General features: G+C 39.1%; 1 protein-coding gene across 3 annotated transcripts in view; it reads right to left on the bottom strand.

Annotated features, from left to right (window-relative positions):
- LOC111566279 (cadherin-18) overlaps positions 1–22,653 on the bottom strand; it is a 225,613-nt gene that overhangs the window by 62,515 nt on the left and 140,445 nt on the right. For all 3 annotated transcript variants that reach the window (XM_055007187.1, XM_055007186.1, XM_023266799.3), the window contains exons 3-4: positions 8,273–8,567; positions 780–899 (exon numbers count right to left, since the gene is read on the bottom strand). In XM_055007187.1, coding sequence (XP_054863162.1) covers positions 780–899; positions 8,273–8,567 — 415 coding nt within the window. The remainder of the gene's footprint in view (positions 1–779; positions 900–8,272; positions 8,568–22,653) is intronic.

Raw genomic sequence — 22,653 nt, 5'->3', positions numbered from 1 at the left:
TATCGCATTTTTACAGTCAAAACCTACTACCTACAGTAGCATATATAGATAGAACAGAATATGCAGCACTGCCAGAGAAAGCCCAGTTTCACTCACAAACCGGCATCGCTTCTGGCTCACCACACCACTGTGAAATTGCTCCATCAATCCCCTACCGCCTTCTCCCCCGAGGTGAAGTCAAAATATTCAGCAATTCATTTGTGTTGCTCATTCAGCAAAAGAATTCATGTTTTACACGGGCGGTATGGTCTCAAAGGGAATAATAGTTGCTCCAGACAGCAATGAATCAATTCATACAAGTGGATTGTTGTTCATGTGAACCGACAGCAGCGGCAGCGGAGGCAAAGCACGCAAAACTTCCAACAAGACATCCAAAGGCGAGTTCAAAAATAAACAGGCGTGCATCAACGCACATCGTATAAAAGTTATATGTCTTGCACTTTAGAAGGTTTATTAACATTTAATGGCTTCCAGCAGAGGCCTCTCAGACAAAAGATGGATGTTTTAAAAAAAATACAACACCAAGCTGTTGCACATGTTGCACGGGGAAACAATGGCTTTCTGAAGGCATCTCTACAAATGTCTCCTCTGACCCCTGAGGAGTTCGTTGTTGCAGACAAAGAGAGGATTGCGTGCTCGACAGTATAGCAGGAGTCCATAACTCTACCGCAGCTGCTTTGGCTTTTATGACGCGCTGCAATAACAGAACAGGATGTTTCACAGGGAGAAGATCAACGACAAAGCTCCCATTTATAGGTACAGTTAGCACGTTTGCTCACCTGTCTTGGGGTCGACGGAGAAATATGGCTGTCCTTGTAGGATACTGTAGACTATCCTGGCGCTGTTTCCGTAGGTGGGGTCATCGGCGTCCGTCGCCGTGACTTGCAACACGGACGTACCTAAAAAAACAACAAAACAGAATAACTTCTTGATGACCGCCGTCTCCCTAAAAGGTTTTTAAATGTTAATGCAGGGATATTGATGTATAATTATGTGCAGGACTTTGTGTCCGGTATCTCCTAGCAACCATGTCTGGTGCATTTAGATGTGAGGAGAATTACTGTGCATTAAATGTGGACATACATTAACAGAGAAGGCGACTTAGAATGTCGAACTTGCAGCATTTAAAGAAACAGGGAGCTAACTATTAACCATTAGATGCACCTGTGATTGGACCCTACACTCTTCCATAAGTGGGTCAAAAACAATGAGAATCAATGTGATTTTATACCATTTTTGTCACATTGGAAAAGAATAATCATTTGTATTATTGTTTGTATTATATTTTTGTCCATACAAGAATGATTTCATATTTGAAATATGTTTATTTTTTACTTTATAACAGGTTTTGAACATATTGATAATTGGAAAAGAAGAATATTACACAGAGTAGCAATAGAAGAATATCAACCTCCATTTTGTTGACATTTTTCCATCTTTTCCTCCAGCTGTTGCTGCTCTCCGCCTGTCCAAGTTTGTGCACTTCATCACCTTTTGTATGATGTTCTAATGGCGCTTTTCCATCAGCACCTACTCAGCTCAACTCTACTTGGTTTTCCATTAGGACGTAGTACCTGGTACCAGGTACTATTTTAGTACCTACTTGGCTGGGGTTCCAAGCGAGCTGAGTCGAGCTGATAATGTGACGTCTACAGAGTGCAGGCCACTGATTGGACAGGGAGTGATGACACACGAGAGCGACTCCTTCACGAAAACCGAGGAGTGTTTTGTGACTTCAGGAAACTTTTACATCACTTATTCCACTGGTGGCAAGCTCACTTTAAACAAACAAGTATATTTTGAAAGTAACACCGTTGTCTCCTGTATGCAGACAATAAGCTAGTTAGTTAGCCATCAACGCTAACTCCGTGGCCGGGCCGCGGTGCTATAACGACTCCACCCACAATGAGGCGGTACTCAACTGTAATGGAAAATGACCTAAACCGAGTCGAGTCGAGTCAAGCCGAGTCGGTACTAAAGGAAAAGCTCCATAAGTGATAAACAGCTTGGGGTAGTGATACAAATATTACAATTTCTCTGAAAGTATTAAAGGCAACTTAAAACATTAAATGGAATGATATCAAAAACATGTTTTTTGAGGAATAATTGGAAAATGAATAACCTTTCATTACAAAGATAGATGACCTCACCGGGTCATTTTTGAACCACTTATGCATCTAATGGTTAAACATGCTAATTTAGCATGTTTTACAACAATAATACACATGAATTGCTGCCAATTGCTTAAAAAAACTATGATAAAATGAATGCGTTCTTGCTATGACACTGGATTCACCAGTTAAACATAATCAGGGCAGAAATTAAGTGTCAATATAACTCAGTCACGAATCTCACATCCTGTTGCACAAAAGTGGACTACAGCATGCATGAGTTTTGGATGTTTCCAGTTTTTGCCCTCAAATGAGAAAATGCCACAAGTTCAATCATCGGATTTTTTCCTCATTGAAAAAAAATGACATAAAGACAAATGATCCAAAAACTCGGCGTGATGCTCGCTGTTATTTGGGCAATTCAATGTAAAAAGCCACTGTAGTTCAATTTAACACTTCAACTGTTGCTCAAACAGCATTACAGGCTTCATTAACCCGTTATAATTACATGATGAGTGCATTGTAATTGACTACAGGCTTATACAGTATAATGCATTAGTATATGTAAGGGTTGTACTACGGCACTGTTGTTTGCTCATTTGTACACTGAACTGCAGCTTTATTTAAACATCCGCTTTAGACTTTTTAATTTTGCTTTTATTATTGTGTTAATGTGGGGAGCGCCTTTTGTAATTCTGCAGTGTTGTTGTTTTACACTGCAGAACAATAAAGTTTCTCCAGTCTTATCACGATTGCGTTAGAAGACATACGAGCTATATGATACATCTCGGAGCCTGTAAATCTCCAGGACACTCGCTTTGTAGTGTTCCTCAGGGGAATTAAACAAAATTAAACAAGTGAAACTCACTCCACTGTGCCCCACCAGATATGATTTGTTTCTTTCCTTGGAAACCTGGAGCAGCAGAGTGAAATGCCAGGAATAATGAAGTGTGCACTCCCCAGTATGCTTGTGAATCTTTGTCAACCTTCTATTGAAAATTTAAATGGGAATTATTTGCTTTGGAAGCTGAGCTGGATCTAAATTTTGCGTTATTATATAAGTTAACTGATGGACTTATTCTATGTTATTGGTATAAGTAGGAAAAAGCTCATTCTGACCTTATATGGGTTATTCCAGAATTGGTGACATTTTACATCCCACCCATCAAATTTCAAATATTCCATGTACAAAATACTAAAATCTGGAGTTGTTGTCAGGATTATGGAATGAATCAAAGAATCAAAGTTTACCCTGGGTGTTCCTTGCTGTTAAAATTGTCCATCAAGGACCAAGGAAATCACTTTGTACAAAACAAAAGAGGGCAGCAGCATGGATATGAGCAGAGATGCACCAATTGGGTCAGTTTTTTTTCAAAACAAATGCAAAATTGAAGAACAACATGATACCAATGTTTGGAGACTTCTAGACTTTATTAACCCTGAGCGTCTCACTCTACCTCATGCAACCATGTTATACATATTATCAGGACAAGATAAATTCTTTTTACTTTAATTCAGTGAGTTTATCCTCTTGGTCAGCAGTAACAGCTAGCTAAATATCTAGCTTCTACTGCTGAGAAAAATCTAACATTAGCATGGATTAGCAACCCTGTTACTGTGATTAGAGTAGGGTTAGCAAACAACACAGAAACATGGAATAAAAATGCTACCATTGATGTGTAAGCTGAGCCAATCAAGCCTTTGATAGTTTATTACCTATTATTGATAAATATATAGCAGAAAATTGTAAAAGAGAAGGTTTATTTTTCAAAAATTTTGAAGCCCGAATGTACTCCAATTCTGGAATGGTCCATATAATCAACATTTCCAGAATAATAATATACATATAAAGGAGCAACACCAGCTTGACTCTGCCATTCTGTTTTCAGCGTCTGTGTTGGAAACTGGTAACAGGCTCTGATTATTGCATATTCTTACTGATAATGAACTCCTAATAGGCTGCATAATACGCTCGGCTTTGTTCCCAATGCACTTCAACTTAAGTGTTCACGTACCATATTTGAATTATATATCAGGAACTATTAAAGTGAGGAGTGCTGCATTAAAAGGTCTGATTGCACTCGTCAAAAAGTGAACAATCGAGAGTCCGTGTGTCTATGTTTACCTTTAAAAACCACAGCAGAGCTCTGCTGGGTACCTGGATTTCACAGCCAAGGTCAGCATATATTTCATGCTGCATATCTTCTTGAGACTAAAGACATTTATTCACCATGAATAGACAGAAACTCCCACAAAGCAACCACCACTTAACAGGTCCAGGAGGGCCAAAGGAGCTAAGAAGGAGCCTGGAAAGTGTGTCAGCGCTCACCTCTAGCAACTGGAACTATGAATAACAATTCAAAACACTGCTGACCAAGGACTTCTTGGATTCATACCAGTTAGGGAGCTGCAGGTTGCAACCCTTTACCACCCAAAATCTTATGCAAATCGCATCTGACATCAAGTCTTTAAGGATATAATACAGAGTTGGATGCTCGACTGTTCTGAAGGCTTAGTTGTAAAGACACTCTGGAGGAAGTCAAGTTTTTTTTTTTTTATCTTGCTAACATTCCCAAACACTGTTTTTAAAATGCTAGAAGACACATTATGTGTGGATTAAGCAGACAACACCATGGCTGAGCATTTCTACCTGGAAACTACATCTCAGAGGTGGAGTTTTATGTCATTTTTCTTCTTAGAATCAATTTAGAGTTCAAATTTGTACGGCTGAATGACTCCAAATTTACAAGTTGCCATTCTGTAGCGTAGCATAACTTTACAATGTTGTAGAATAGAATAGAATATATTTATTTCTCATTGCACGAAATTGTACGCAAACCTATTCAAGTGCAAAGTGCATCAAGTCAGGGGTATATTGGTTTATTAATAAGTAAATAACAGAAAAATGCTTCTAAACTAACTATAAAAATGTTAATACTTCGCCAAGGAATGCAGTGGAGTTATGTGACGATTGCCGTTGGTTTGTCCGTCTGTCTGTCTGTCTGTCTGTCTGTTGGCTACATTACTCAAAAACGAACAAACAGATTTATAGCTTATAGTTTATTTTACGTTGTCATGATTTCTGATCATCAGTAACTGATAAGCAAATGCTGCATTTCTAAAAAAAAAAAAAAAAAAAAAATGCTGCATTTCTGACAATGCCATATGGGGGAATGAACAGCCTTGGAGGAGTTCTGCACTCTCTGAGTGCTTTTCTTGTTTTAAAAGCGAATGAAAGATTCTAAAAACAACACAACATAGCAAATGTACAAGGTATTTGATGCTGCACATTTCAAGTTTTGGCAGTGTTAAGTGGCTTTTGGGTAAAAACAGCTTTTCCAGGTGAGCTGGTGTGCTTGAGCTGCCCTGTAGAGCTGCATATATGTCATTTCAGCTAAGAAACAGTTACTGTCATGGAAGAATCTTATAAATATGTAACTTTGACACACAAAGATGCATTTTTAGGGGTTCAATCGATGGTTTAAGATTTGATTTGTACACTACATCTAGTTTTACACCCTGACTACACATACAGCAGCGTTGTTGGGTTTAAAAATGAGATTTAATCAATCAACTTGATGTTATATCTCCATATTTGTACAACTTTCCACAGTTCTAGCAGTCCAGGAAAGCTTAAGTACAGCTAGCATCCCGATAAAACGCTACTCAGAAATTGTCCCCTGCAGTCCTGACCAACCATCATGAGTTCTGTACTTGCTTTAACATATATAAATCATCCTCACCGTTAGGAACCCTGGTCACATACTGAGCACCATCTTTACATCCACTTTCATCACCTCCTTTAAGTTTCAATCTATCTATCTCCCCTGACCTCGCTGGACCACGCACAAAGCATAATGCGCTTTTAAAGGATCAAAGTTGGGCTCTGAAACTGGATTAGAACCACCAGGTTCTCCTCATCTTTTCCTCAGCCTGGGTCGAGGCACTTTTTTTTGCCATTTTCTTCATCCCCACTTTCATTTTGGTCATGAAATAAAAATCTCGTTTGGTGGATTTGAAGTGTAAGCGCGATGTTGGGTTAAAGAAAGGTGTATTCTTAATGGCAAGCGCTGGCATGGAAGTGGATTTGAAATTTGAAGGCAAAAAGAGAACCAGAATTAATGAAAAACTTACGTGTTTAGCCTTTTCTTCATTTTTCTTGTTTCATAAAGGGTTTGATGCTTGCTGTTTGTGTAATTCTACTCCACATTATCTCCAATAACATTAATTTAATCGTAACTTTTCATCTAAACAAGCTACCACGCCTGCCTCTGGGTTTGGGAAACCGCTATTAAACTGTGATTTTCCCAGAAGTGAAAATCAGAGAGAGCAAATCTCCATTTAGCAATAACTCATCTGGGAAAGATGCATTATGAAACTGATACTTCTTTCACAGAGGACTCGAAAAAAATATGATTGCACTGCTGCACAGGCGGTACGAACCCGTCCAACTGCCTGGCACATGCCCAGCTAATCAATTTAGACAGGAAAAAGAACATCACAACCAATTAGCTGCCACACTCCAAGACAGGCCCCCTTTCCTACACTTGGGAGCCCCAAGTATTGACGAATGCAGAGGGGATTAGTGCTGTGGAGTGTGAGGACAGTTGATTGTTACAGCCGATTTGACGGCGCAGACGCCAAACCGAAGAGGAATTACTTTAATGGACATGAGCAAAAGAGGAGGCGGAGAAGAAAAAAAAAAAGAAAAAAGGCTAATTATTTTCCCCTTCACAGTCCTTGATTTCTTCCCCTGGGTCATCGATGGTGATTGATTCTTTCTGTGCAGCCGATGATGAAGTTTGCAGCCAACACTGAAACTTTAAAATAAGTAGTCTTGTTAGAACTAAATGAAGGATGCCAATACAAAGAAGGTGCCGCAGGTATATTTTTTCGCTACTTCTTTTGCATTCATTTCAAGCCATAGTTGCAGCTTCAAGTAGCAACTGCACCTTGTTCTACCCTTAAAACTAAAAATATAATAGCAGGCGAAAAGATATTGCAGCACTCTCAGAAGAGATTGAGACATGCACTTGACACACCCGAGTTCAAAACAAATACAGCGACTGGCAAACTTGTCTGCATGTGTCAGATCTGTGTTCATGAATATTCATGAGTGCAACCAGGGAGATATTGACTGTTTATAAAAAGGGCGCCTACAGGTCTGTTGGGGTTTGCATATTTAATTGGTTTTTCACATTTCCATCTTCTCCCCGTGTGGAAGTTGATGAAGCCGTTCGTTTTCTTTTTTTGGAGGAACTTCTTTTTTTTAATTAAGTATTTCCACTTCTTTTCAGCAACTGAGGGGATTATTTTAGACAGACGGATACAAATGGAATGTTTTCAACAAACTGTCAGCGCTGCAAATTTATTATCTTATCGTATATTTGAGGCAAAGTCGCTCTGACAGCGGTTTGGACCATCATTTGGACAACCTACATATGTTTTGAAAGAGTGCTACAGAACATTAGAGCATCGCACTTTTTCAGCTATTGTGCTGTGAGGCAAGAATCCGCCGGACTGAGAAAAGGGGTGGCTTTTGTTCAGGCCGAGCTAAAAACAGAATAAAGAAATAAAACATAGATGCTTGCCACATGATGCCGGGCATATGAGGAGCAGCTGTCTCAGTGGAGGCTGGAAAAAAGAGCTCCATGTTTGGAGGACTCCACAGTCTGGATGTGGGACGGCTGTGGAAGCACTATTGAGTGCTTTATAAAGACCTGCCCACCCGGGAGGGGAGACCATCCCAGCAACCAGAAAACAAAGATGGAAAAAAAACAACAAAAAAAAGACGGACTCGGCTGGCTTACAGAAGATCAAACATGCTGGAGAACATTATCACAAAGTGTAAAAACCAGAATGCCGCACAGGGTAGCAACACATTTGATCGTGGCTCCGCTTACTGCCGCTTTTTAATCCATCTCGCAGCAACATTTGGTCACGAGTCTTTTCAAAACAGGGTGTCAAGTCAAAGGTCTCGCCGTAATATTTTCCCTCTTTACCGTAGGGATAAAAGGGATTATAAACATGGAGAATATCTAAAAAGGAACAAATACAACACTCGAGTTCAGACAGATTTTTTATCTTCCGAACCATTCAAACGAGGGCTTACTGCTGTTGACAGTCATTTGAAGGTCCGGCTTATTTTCGACACTACTCACCCACTTCAGACATCTCCGGCACCGTCGCTACAAAGGGTCCATCTGGAAATTTGGGTGCATTGTCATTGATGTCTTGTACTTTGATGATGAATTCCGACTTTGGTTCCAGGGCCTCCTCTGTGTTGCGGTCCAGGGCTTGTGCATGCAGGACGTAATGTGTTTTCCTTTCCCGGTCCAGGCTCTTAGTGGCGTGAATATCTCCCGTCTCTTCGTTGATGATAAATATAGTCCCGGCTCCTTCTCCGCTCAGAATGTACCTGACAGATCCATCGCCTTTGTCTGAGTTTGAGTGAAGCTGTAAGGAAAACCAGACAGAGGGAGTGTGAATACAGAGAAGGAAAAAAAAAAAACAGAGAGTTGCCAAAATCAATCTTATGGTTGATTTGGTTCACAATAGCAGCAAAAGAAATGTATTAAGTGGGACTTTTGACTGACACAGATGCTATAGACCAGTATGGGTTTTTCAGACCGATAACCGATATTTGGAACCGATATACGTAATGTTTTAACAGCATGTGACAGCTGAGAATCTGTCATTTATATTTAGGCTTTTTCACTAATAAAGGCAACTGTAACTGAATATGTAAAATAGAAATAGGAATGATTAAATTAGGATGCTCTTCTCTGTTTATGTAAGATTGATTTCCTGTTCTCTATTTTCTTAACACTCCTGTGGTCTTAACATTCTGTACACTCCCCTTGTCCTCAGGGGCAAAAATGACTCACCCTGGTTCTGGACTGGTTTTGTCTTGGTTCTAGACTGGTTGTGTTTTGGTTCTAGACTGGTTTTGTCCTGGTTCTAGACTGGTTGTGTCCTGGTTTTAGACTGGTTTTGTCCTGGTTTTAGACTGGTTTTGTCCTGGTTCTAGATTGATCGTGTCCTGGTTTTAGACTAGTTGTGTCCTGGTTTTAGACTGGTCTTGTCCTGGTTCTAGACTCTAGGTGTAAACATTATTTGTTTAGCAACAGATAGTACTTGTATATCCTAAGAAAGTACCAGAAATGAGCAGAAAGTAGCTTTAAATGCATTTTTCGAAGGGAAACAACAGTGTTCTGTACAATAGACTTCAGCGACAAAAACTCAACTACAGTGGTCACTGGACAACAGTTTCTACCGATAATCAGAAAAAGGCCAAATATCTGGCATAATAATCGACCTATCCCTAAATATAATGTTCATATCTTTGGTTTTGGATTGAAAATAATAGGAAAGTGGAATCTTGGAGATGTGATGGACATTTTTTTTCACCACTGTTTGAGGTTTTCAAGATGATTAATCAAGAGATTATTGACAAAATTGATGGAAATTATCCTTAAATCCAAACCTAGTCTATATAAAAGCATAGATCTGTGCTGTATAACAATAAGTTGTGATGTATATCTGCTGCTCTTGAACCAAAGCCATTTAAAACCATCTGTACTTTATATAGCAGTGACCTTTGCAGCATGACTGCACTGCAGTGATCTTTAGCCCACATTTCAGCATCAGAAAACTCCACATCTAACTCAGACATTACATTATTCAATATTCCTCTCTCAGGCTCCACTGAAGAGAAAAAAAAATACATCTTTAGAGATTACAGTTTTGGTGGGGAAATCCTTACAAGACCGTTAAAGATGGAAGAGCGCAGCCTTCTTTTCTCACCAGGACACAGAGGAATAAGGGGAAAACGGAGCCACTTGTTCAGCCATAATTGATACCAAGAGGATTAAGACTTTCATGCCAGTAGCTCAGCTGGGTTTGAAACTTTATAAATGCATCTTAACAATACCAGTGAATTTGAAGAGCAGGGCGCCATGGTAACATCATCATTTGAACAAGTTTGATTTCAGCCATGAATAAAACATGTCAAGAAACGCTGGCTTTTATTTTTTTTCCTCCATGTTTTCCTGGGGGAGATATCACAGCTGAACATAACAGGACAATCCATTTTTATTTTGCATTGGAAACGCTTTGCATACTGGTGGTATTTCTGCGTTTCATATTTGTACATGCGTGCACATCCATGAGAACATTATTGAATTCCAAAGCACACAACAGTCTCATCACCAGTAAGATTTATGCAAGTCTGTGGAGATGTAAGATACACATAGTAGGGTTGAATAAATAATTCATACTGTGCATGGAGATAATATGTCACCTCTTCTTTTATTATAATGTACACGTTTGAGAACCCTATATAACCATTTGTATCATATTTGATACATGAGTTTCTGAGACCTCGATCCCATCAACATGATAAATGGTGTCCTTAAAAACTTGTTGTATATAAGCTGATACATGTATTCTGCCCCCTGTGGATTATCATTCCACTACAGGCAGCTGAAGTCGTATTTTGCCCCTTTTCAAAATGGCTACTCTCATGAAATCGTCCACACACGTTTTTCAGGAAAATTATTGCTAATTTTCAAGAATTAATGTTGAAATTTTTGCTATAATGGTTAATAAACATCTCAGTTCCAAAAAATTGGAATTTTCAGGCAATTTTTTTGATGGGTCAGGCTTTAAAAAATGTCTGCAAAGATGTAGAGAAGGAGAGAAAAATAACAAAATAATGCAATGATTTATCACATCAAAGTTAAATGACTTCAACTTTGAAGTGATGAATCCCAATTATAACAGTCGCGGCTGACTGCCAATTAGCAACATCTGTCGGAGAGGAAGAGGTCTGACATTTCACATCACTAACACAGCTCCACAGAGGCACATAGACGGTGCATGAAAACAAACAAAAAAAGCCTGATAAAATATCAAAATATCCTGACATGCACAGGCGAGGAGTGCAAGTCGAGACTCTTTTAATTCTATGGGTTTGCAGCAGTGTTTGCAAAGAAGCGGCAGTCTGAGCCTTAGATGCCTCAACATATGTCTCGACAAACAGCGATTCTGCAGTATCTCGGAGATAATTTCCCCTGCGATGCATCTGATAAGGGCTCAGCGATAAAATAAATATTGAACACAACAGAAATTTATCAACTTAAGGCCCCATTTGGCCTTGATATGAATAAAACTCAAAACAGCTACTTAAAGTCTGGCAAGAAGCACACAATGTTGATGTATGTACATTAGTAAAGCCAAAAACATGTACCAAAAAAGTGGGGAAATACTCCCACAGCAGTGGTGGATCAAGTGTTCATATCTTTTATTTAACTATTAATGCAGCATGAAACATTCTACTTACATTTGACACAAGTATAAGAAGCAAAATGTTCTTAAAGACAAAGACAAAGTAAAAGTACTGCTTTGGTCTCTCTGGTATATTATTACTTTGCCAAAGAACACGGCAGAGTTATATGATGATCACCGTTGGTCTGTCTGTCTGTCTGTTGGCAAAATTACTCAAAAATCAACAAACGAATTTGGATGAAATTTTCAGGGAAGGTCAGAAATGACACAAAGACCAAGTGATTAGATTTTGACGATGTGGCTTATAGTGTGGATCCACGGATTTGTTAAAGATTTACGTATCATCATGAGGTAGCGGCACGTAACTATGACAACAAGTGAACACTACATCAACTGCCTGCTGATGATCACATGATTGTGATCCTACTACAAATCCACCTTTGTGGATTTATCAGGACCTATCCGTCGGAAATGATACAAGGAACCATTGATTAAATTATGGGGGTGTTTCTGAGTCCCATCAATTCCCGCCACCCGCTACATATTTAGGTTGTGCGATTCGGTTTCTGTACATAACGTACACATGCATAACACATTCCTGTGCTCAGGGCAAGGTCATTTTGTTTGTGGGTACATCTATATTAAATGGCCACATTCTGTGTTGCCCTGATTTCTGATCATCAACAACTAATAAACAAATGCTGCATTTCTGAAAAAAAAAGCTGCATTCCTGACAATGCCATATGGGGGAATGAACAGCCTTGGCAGAGTACTGCGCTCTCTGAGTGCTTTTCTTGTTGTACATGATGGAATTATTGATACTGAAGCATCGGTGTGTTCACTTGCAATTGTATTGTAATTTCACAAATACATCCTTTCTATTGAAGAGCTAAAATGTTAAATTCATACTGCAAATATTTTTACAATTGTATAAAAACGGCAGCAGAAAAAAAAGAAGTATATATATGTATATGTCTTTCTATGTTATCTATATTATTGTTGATATGTAAATATCAGTACAAATAACATTAAAAAACAAACAAAAAAACAAAAACACGTTCTCATGTAAAATTAAGGCTAGCAAATATGTATTTAAATTATAGAAAACTATTGTATTTTTATGGGATGGTTATTTTTCTTCTTATTTCTTCTTTTTTTCTTTCTTTTTTTCTGGGGCTGTTGTTTTTTTGTTTGCTTGTTAGTTTCTTTGATTTAACTGTTTTTTTTACAGTGTATTTACAGTTTTATATACAGGAGTCGTGGGATGATTAATGGGAGAGGACAGAAGATAACCAATGATCTGATACACAAATCTGTTTTCATTATCTGTACTTTTTCCTCTAATCTTTGATTTTTGGTGAGATACTGGATCATACGAACGTTTTACTGAAATGAAACCATGTGAGAAGCTTAGAGGGGGGAAAAGTACTATTTTGTGGAGCTGTTATTAGCTGTTAGACGTCGGACAAAGTGAAACTACAGACTATACACATTTGTAAGAAGCCTCAAAAAAAAAAAAATAGCATAAAATGGAAATACTCTCACAGCTGTACTTAGGTAGAGAACTTGTAGCCATGTAATTACCAGCACTTTCCACAACTGCTGCACAAAGCAAGAACAGCCTCTAAAAAACCAGCAATTAGACCCATTTCTTGGAACACATGAAGCAATGAGGCTGTCAAAGGAAAAACTGCAGCAACAAAACTGTAACAGCACTATGGGTCTTTACATGCTTTTTGTAACAGGAAAAAGACATAAATGAGGACTTTAATGTGATAGAGCAAAAACTGACGCAAGATACGAGCTTGCTGGCTTTCACATTTCACAAAATGGGATTCATAAAGGCTAAACTGTCTAGAATTTAATTTATTTTCCCTTAATATACTTATTTAAACAGATTATTTGTTTGTAGCTTCCGTGCAAGCCTTAGAAATTGTTGCAGCTTTCCATCTACCACAACAGAATGCTATTAAATGGCCAAATAACTGCTCTGATTCTGTTGTAAACACTGGAACTGGTGCAGTTTCTGAATTGGGACAGTGTTTCTGGAGTGCAGACCGGAGCTGAAGACCAGACAGTCAACGTTCACAGTAACCTAAATATAGAAGCAATTTATCATCATACTGCTCAATTTATTGAGAGCATTAAAGACTGCTCCCAGTATTGACTGAGCCTCATTATGCTGTATGTCTTTTTTCTGTCATTGTGTTGCGCAATTAATTTGTGTTTCTGCACCGCTAATCCTCGGCTGGACCACCGTCAGACACCTCTGCTGGGAGACACGACATGACTGGAAAAACCTGTACGCCCGCATTAGGACACGTGCGATGGAGAAAACCAATGTCATAGCTTGTGTTAGAGCTCCAGTCTGGTGTATTTTTCAACCATGGAGACACAAATGTACATTAAAAAGGCAACAGACTTCTCTACTAGTTGTCCAAAACCACTCACATACACAGAACCGAGCAATTTAACATGTCGAACAGCGCCGGTCCTCAGGCCACATCTAATCAAAACCTGGACTGGCAAATAAATTACTAATTAGAAAGCCGGCGTTGATTGCCGGCCTGACTCTTGATGAGAACTGACTGTCCTTTCCGTGGTAAATATCAAGGCTGTAATTAGATAAGGAGTAAAAGATCCTGTTGAATCAGGTAGTTAATCAGTTGCTAGATTGTACTAATATAAAACACACGCCGCAAAGCAAAGAAAATCCAACCCTGTTTACACATCGATGGCAGTGTGTACGAGTTCAATTACTTTGTTGGCGTAATTTGGGCCATTTCAGCGTGCTCTCTTTTAATTTAGTGCGAGGCATTAAGAAATATGAGGTTCTAGTGCTGGCTGTGGTTAGATAATCAATCCCTACCGATAAATCTAATCATTTAAAGGCAGAGAATTGGAGTTATTACCCAACAACGGTCCACTTCCGTGTTGACTTACAAGCGTATATACACTTCTGCCCGGCAGCACTCCACTCCAGCTCATAAATGTAATTTTGCCTCCAGTCAGACTGCTAATTTAGCCATTGACTTCCGTCGCAGGAGTCAATAAATCATGCTCAGCAAAGCGCGAACCAATGACGCATATGGTGACTATTACCTTCCAAAATCTATGGGTGATAAAAGTGTCAACAGGTTGCGGGCCATTACACAAACATCACAGGCTGGAAGTACAGCAGTGTCAGGCCAGCTCAGAGCGAAACAATATGAAGATGGAGAACACTCCGATTCCGGCTTCAATAGGAGTATTTTCATCTCAGGATGTTGGGTGGTCGTTACCCTCATCGTCTAGAATACTCCATCATGCCCCATTGTGAATTCATGCTAGACGTGCTCAACATATTCAGTCTTTAATACAACTGTGGGTCAGTTGGTTAGATAAGATCTCATTGGTTGGACAGTCGCTTTTGTTACTTACATAAAAAGAAAACCTGATCTAGGGCAAGTCCATTATTTTTGACGGCAGGAGGAACCTGTTAAAAATAGGGTCTTTTTTTGAACTAGTCCAACCTAATGGAGATCTCCAGCAGCATGCTGATGGCACTTTGGTTTAAACCAGACGAAGTCTTTGCACATCTATTTCAAGAGGCAGTTACATAGGAGAAGACTGAGCGGATCCACAAGGTTTAATCAGACTCCCACACACTGTCTAACTTCCAAAAATACCTTTAATAGCGCAAAGTTCTGGTGCTAGACCTTCAGCGGACAAATCTTTGCAAGTGAGACGGTCTGAGTGAAACTTTTGACTGAAGCTTTTTGGGTCAAACTTACACCGATCAGCCATTAAAACCACTGACAGGTGAAGTGAATAACATTGATCATATTGGTAATATGTGGTGTTCTGCTGGAAAATCTTGGATTTTGGCATCCGTGTTGATGAGACTTAGACACCTAAATACATTGTCCCAGAACAAGTACACTCCCTCATGCAAATGGTAATCCCAAATATCACTGGCCTACTCCAGCAGGAAAATGCATCCCTCCACATTGCACAATCAAACAATCAGGGAGAAACATGAGAATCGCCCAAGATGTTGATTTGACCTCTGAACTTCAGGATGCAGTAGAACAAGTTTGCTTCACCACGGCACAACCCAGAGTATCCAAAGGATCCACTGCCAAAGTCCTGGTCCAGACCACATCGGACACCCTGAGAGGTCCTCTGGTCCAGGCCCGATGGTTCAGAGCATTTTTGACCACATAAGGTGGACCAACACAATATTAGGCAGTCATAATGTTATACTTGATCAGTGTATCTAACAGTTGTGACTCCAAACAAACTAACACCATATCAAAGAATTCCTTGGAGTGGCTGCACTTTGTTAAAACAAATTGTCAAAACATTGCATGTACACTCTGCAAGCAACAGTTTGCACATCACAGCTCAACAACCAACTTCCCCTAAAAACAGCAGGCTAGCTTGTCTGCAATACATTCCTGTGCTGAAATCAAGAGTTAATATCATTCTGTTTTCAGAAATCAAATGAATTATTAGCAGACTTTTTTCGCCTCCTAAGCCACAGACAAGCAACAAAAACCACCTGATGGAGCTTCATGGAAGCTTAGTAAGAAAGATCTGAGACCACTGCCATGTTTGCATGTATAAAATGCATAAAAACTACCCCTTAAATGTACTCAACATGTCTCTTTTTTTGGCTTTAAATTTGCATGATTTTGCACTGCTTTAATCACAGTGTGCAACCTGCAAGATTGAACCTGTGATTTAAAACCTCTGACTTTGTTTTTGGCTCCTGACTGTTAAAAGAGCCATTTATAGTTCTAATTTCCTCTTCCTTGATTGTACAAAAACAGGCAAGTTTCTATCAAAACAGGGCTCCGGTTCTGTGCAGAGGGTGCCGCTGCTGCTGGTTTCCAACTTTGGGATATTTTATTTATACTTCATTAATTTTGATCACACAGAAAATTTCATGACGACCCGCCTTAATGCAATTAGTGTCAATTTTGTTAAACCACAGAGCAGGCCTGGTGTGAGCTTTAACATGCATCAGGACTGTGTGTAGCTGTGCAGACAAGAAAGTAGCTGCAAAGTAAATAATGAATGGAAATGCATGGGATTTTTTTCCACACATGCTGATCGGAGAAGCCTGGGGAGCTATGAGGAGAAGGTGAAATATGACCTCTGCAACCTTGTTGTTTTGTCATCTCCCCAAAAAGACTTTGAGGAATCCTTTTCATCCACAGGGCATCAAAACAAGGGATTGTGTTTATCTCTCTGTCTCCATGGGCAACTTTATTAAAGACTAGTGGAATAGATGACTGGCATGTGGCAGGCAGCTGGCAGCTGGCAATGCAATTTAAAGAGATCAGCAGAGTCTGGAGCTCTAAAGTCGCATGGGCGAAAACACTCCGATCTCAAAGAGAACCACACTAATAATTTCATCATATGCCCACAGGAGCACTGTAAGTGTATTTTCACTTTCTTTTGTCAACAAGCTTTGCAGCTGTTTGGCTTCGGTATACTCATCCCCCAGAGTGGCCTTAAACTGTTTGTGTTCACAAGCTAATTGGCGCTCCCAGCCCAACAGTTTACCTTTGGTTGTGTCCTACCACTTGTCAGGTGTCTAAGTCAATTGTGAGAAGAGATTTGAGGAAGAAAAGCTGATAGGAATCCACTGCTACGCCATTATTTCTGCTACATTTAACAGTAATTCTACTCATTGCGGCGACGATGGATGACATAATGAAGTTAATGGCTCAGATATGTAATCCAACTTAAGCTGTAACTTGCGATTAGTTACACAGTTCCTGTCAGATAAAAAGTCACAAATTATCCATCTCAACTAAAAACAAAGTGTGGAAATTGCACTGATGAACAACAGGAAACGTAGGTATTTCAAACTGCATCAGTATGGCTGAAACAATCATTACTATTCAAAACACACTAATGACTATACTAAAATATCTTAATTGAAATCTATAACACACTGCGGATTAAAGACAATGTGCTTTTTAAAATAAATCAATGCATGTATTGCTTTCGCACTGTTTTCCATATATTTTTATTCAATTGGTTTTCACAATATGTGCCATTCTTACTGAAAAGCTCAACTGAGCATCTGATAAATTTGGTTTATCATCCTACTCTTTCAAATAATGTAATAACACGGGAATATATCAACATATTTAGAATGTTTATTGCATTTCCAATCTAATCGAAGGTATGTTTTACTGCATAATAAAGCCAGAACATGCAATGTATTAGTTCCACATCTCTTTATATCCCAACAGCAATCGATAAATCAACGGCTCTGACAGTAAAAATAGAAAACAAAATGTTATCTGTGGCAGTCACAGGCCTGTAATAACCAGTCCAATCACTGCATTTGGTCCACATGAGATGACTAACAGGTTTGTATGGACTCACTGCACATCAACTCAATCACTCAAGAGGAATGAACGAGGAATGGTGGACGAAGTACAGCCACATCTAAACCTACAACAACCAATCATCCATTGCTTTTCTTGATCAACCTTTATATTTTTCCATGAAAGATCAAGAAATAGACAAAAAAAAAACTAATATTGCCATTAGAATTTCTAAAAGCCTCTACAATGTCAAATTTCAGGCCTTGAGACTAACTTTTTTACTGGTACAACTAACTGAGAAAGTTGGCCAAACTGGCACATGATCTGGTTCCACCTTTCCACCATTTGTTGGTACAACATGGCATTAATCAAGCTTTTCTACTGATGAATAATTGTCTTTGCATGGCCTAGTTTTGCACTGATGTAAAGATGAATAATAACGTTACACTTGATCTTTTTATGGCACTTATCCAGGTTGTTTTCTCCTGACTACCTCCTTGTTTGTGGTGTATGTACTCATTTGGGGTCACTTAGAAATGTCCTCATTTTTGAAAGAAAAGCAGTTTTTTCAATGAAGATACCATTAAATTAAACACAAATACAGTCTAGACATTGTTAATGCCTGTTAACGATGACTATTCTAGCTGGAAACGGCTGATTTTTAATGGAATATCTCCATAGAGGTACAGAGGAACATTTCCAGCAACCATCACTCCTGTGTTCTAATGCTACATTGTGTTAGCTAATGGTGTTGAAAGGCTCATTGATGATTAGAAAACCCTTGTGCAGTTATGTTAGCACATGGAGAAAAGTGTGAGTTTTCACGGAAAACATCAAATTGCCTGGGTGACCCCAAACTTTTGAACAGTAGTGTACGTCGCTTTGGATAAAAGCAGCAAAGAATTGTAGATATTTGCAAAATATTTAATCATAAAATATACAAATTTTACAATGCAGGTTGTCTGATATTACTTCTAAGAACTATATCCATCACACAATCATGTTTCTTGAATTGTAGGAAGCAAAAATCATGATTACAGTTAGGTTTTGTTTAATTTTGCAGCACCAGTACTGTGTTACCCATTGTGACTGAATGCAGTACTGCAATCTTTATCTTTAAAAGTATTTGATCTTTCCATTTCAACAAGCCTCCTCCTCATTAGTTTCTTTAAATAATAGGCTCTAGACCACTTCATCATTGCAACATGGAACAGCTAAATGGGTTGCTTCATGCGTCAGGTAGGGAGACATTGACTGAGAAGACAGAAAAAGTACCACCACTATGGCTACCAATGAATGCAGAAATGTGAATTTTTAACTTCTATGCTTTAAAAAAATGCTTTCATGTGCAGCCTGAAGCCTTGACATTGTTGGTGTGACTCAATCGACACTCCACGACCCAAACATATTCACTTCATTATCATAGAAAAACTATAAAAACCTCCCACACGACGAGCCTCAACCGTCACACATCAAAATACTGCCAACTGCCAACTGATTAATGCATGAATCCGCCACTCATTTGGCTGCTAACAGTGATAATCGACCGCAGTTTTTCCCATCTACCAATGTAACCGTCTTGCAAACGACAGAATGTGTTTAGTTGCTGTATCAGTAGGAGTAAGCTTAATGTTTTTTTGTTTTTTTTGTCATCTTTTGTATCAATAATATGGCAAAACATCACATTTTTATTGATGAACCTTTCAAAATAAAATCTGTTGCTCCAAATTGCCTAAAACACAGTTGGAATTAGTCAATTCATCTCTTTTACTCACTGAATATTTACGAAATATGCACAGTTCACTACTTTAATTGATTTTGGCAGTAATTAATGGAAAAAAGATGCACAAATGAATATTTTTTATTAACAATGTGCACCAAAATAAAGAAATTACACCCAGTTTTACATTATATACTTCTTGGAAGCCTTTTTTAGCTCATTATTTTGCTTTTTAAAACTCACAACTTATCTGTTTGTGCCAGTTTAGAGTTTAACAGAATTCCAGATACAGCAAAGCAGATGTTTTTACCAGAAAAAAGCTTTGATGAATCCACTATTTGCTGCCTACACAACAAAAAACAGCAGATACACAAAGTTAGTCACTACTTAAGCATTCACCAGCTGCTTTCTTCAATAGATATTACTCATTTTACACAAGAATACCCTACCTACATTCATCAAGAAGCCAAAGATATGACTCTAAATTAATGCTAATGTCACTATTGTGTCTTTTTCATGAAAAAAAGCCAATTATTAGCTTATAAATGTATCGTATTGACTTTACAAGGTACTCAAATGTCAGTTTTACTTTGTTTAGCTGTCCCCAAATGACTAAAATCTATTTAGTCATGAACTTAAGTCATTGCTCAGGCACTGTAGAATCAATTTAAGTTAGCTTTTGGCAAAAAAAAATGACATTCTCTATTGATGAACCTTTCAAAATAAAAGTTGTTGCTCCAAATCGCACCTCAAAATACTGATTCTGCCAACCGATTAATGCACGAATCCGCCTCTCATTTTGCTAACAGTGATAACTGACTGCAGCTTTTTCCATCTACCAGCGTATCCGTCTTGCAAACGACAGAATGTCTCACAAACAGCTATGAATGGATTAGAACAAATCTCACATTTGCAGTGGGCGTCCGTAGCAGTCACCAGCGAACCTGTTCACCCGTAGCAGATTAAAACTCCCCATTCATGAGCCAACTGAACAACATGCACCATTACAGCATTTAGTCTTGGTCTGGACATGCCAATTATTCCATTCCTGCCAATTTTTTTCTCTTCCTGCTGAGCAAATACAGAACCGACTGGCCACCTGGTTCGGTGGTAATCAGCCAAAAGGCTTAGAAGTGGCTGCAATTCAAACGGACGTGTCCCATTTCAGGTAGAAGAAAATGACTCAAAGTCTTTCTGTGGACTTTAATGGAGCATGCAAAATATCAGCTTTCTGCAAAAAGGAGTACATGACACGTAACACAATCTTCACAATTACGGGTGGAGGATACGCTCCATTGAGTGTCACCCTGATGCATTATTAGTGGCTAAGCAGCTTGACCTTCATGTGTTTTACCCCTGTACTCCTTTTCTTCTTCATCTTCTTCTTCACTGACTCTGTTCCTGATAATGTGCGTGCCTGGTTGAACTGCATTATTGCTGAATACCCTTTGTACTGGATCCACATAACGTTTGAGAATGTGTTGTTTTGTTTGCTCTGTGCTTGTTTAAAAGGATCCTGCTTTTACCAGAGAGACATTCGCTCATTATGAACCGGTTGGAAGTTGAAGGTAGAGAGGAACAATGTCTCTTTAGGTGCAGGAAGAAGGTGATATAACACTGTGGAGGTGACACTATTGTGAAATCCAGGTTTACATTTCAGACTACTTAGCATAAATACAGCCTCATTAGTTGATTTCTAAATGGTTTCCCGGCAAGTTATACCTTCAGGTACATGTAAACTGTAAATGTGTCGACTGCCTACTACACTGGGGCGCATTAGTACAGATACAACAAATCTACAAATAGCTGTACATGCATCGCACGCAAGCTTGACACCTTTGTTTATTTGCTTTGTTGTGATCCTGCAACTCTTGTAATCAGAGGAGCACCAGACAAACAGTAGCGACATTTGCTCGGCGCTGGCTTTCCGAGTGATTCCGTGAAACTGCATCGCTTTGATGTTGAAAGCGGGACGATGCTGATGCATAAATGGGAGTTGAAGGTGAGAGTCAGGGTGCGGAGCTTTTATTTATTTTTTCTTCCCCCTCCATTGACAGAGCAGGAGGGGCGACGACAAGGAGAAACGACGACCCAACGCTGATGATCAGTGTCTTGGCTTCATATTTGCAATTAGCGAAGGGGGGCGGGTTGGTTTTTTTGATTAAATCTCGGCTCTTATACTTCACTCAAGAGGACTTAATCACTTTTTATGTGGGTGTGCTTGATTGTCTGATTATCACCACATTTTGGCCGCGCTCCCTCCCAATCAACTCCTCCGAGCGCCCCCTTCTCCTCGATTGATTCGTAACAGTCACAGTAAACCCTGATGATGGAGCGCCCGCCTAATGACCATACATCAAGAGGAAGTGATGAGGGGCGTGCTGGAGACACGCCGCCGAGATCCTCCCTCATAGTTGTCCTCTATTCTGACATCAGCGGGGAGAAGCAGAATGAGTCGTTGTCTTCCCCAGCAGGATGGTTGACTTCTTGATGTACAGTAATGAGATTATTAGAGTCCCAGAAGCAATTCTGACACTAATTTAATGGCGCTGCATCAAACTGCGGCTAAAAATTTGATATTCCAATGAAATGAAACTGTCAGCAGATCAGCTTTGGAAACTTTGCGCCTCGTGTTCAGGCTCTCGGAGTGAAGGCAAATGGTTTTAGTCTCAAGTGTCTAAACGGTGCTAATATTTCTGAACGTCTCCACCAAAGGACAGGGGAAAGCACTTTGGACATTATGCATGCCTGCACAGACAGCACACATGCTATTTTCTGCAATTGCTGAACCAGTAGAGGTTGGCTTAATGTTTTTTTTATTGTCTTTTGTGTCAGTAATATGGTAAAACATGCACATTTTTTTAAGGATGAACCTTTCAAAATAAAAGCTGTTGCCTCAAATTGCCTAAAACACAGCTGGAATCAATCAATTCACCTCTTTTATTCACTGAACATTTACTCATTTTGGCAGTAATTAATAGGGAAAAAAGCTGCACAAATGAATATTCTTATATTAACAATGTGCTGTGAAATAAAGAATTTTCACCCAGCTTGACATTGAAGCCTTTTTAGCTCATTATTTTGCTGTTTACAACTCACAACTTATCTGTTTGTACCAGTTTAGAGTTTAATATAATTCCAGATGCAGCAGAGAAGATGTTTTAGCCGAAAAAAGCTTTGATGCATCCACTGTTGCTGCATGCAC

Source organism: Amphiprion ocellaris, chromosome 22, assembly GCF_022539595.1.
Source record: "Amphiprion ocellaris isolate individual 3 ecotype Okinawa chromosome 22, ASM2253959v1, whole genome shotgun sequence".
NCBI lineage: Eukaryota > Metazoa > Chordata > Actinopteri > Pomacentridae > Amphiprion > Amphiprion ocellaris.
This window is presented reverse-complemented; position numbering and strand designations above follow the sequence as displayed.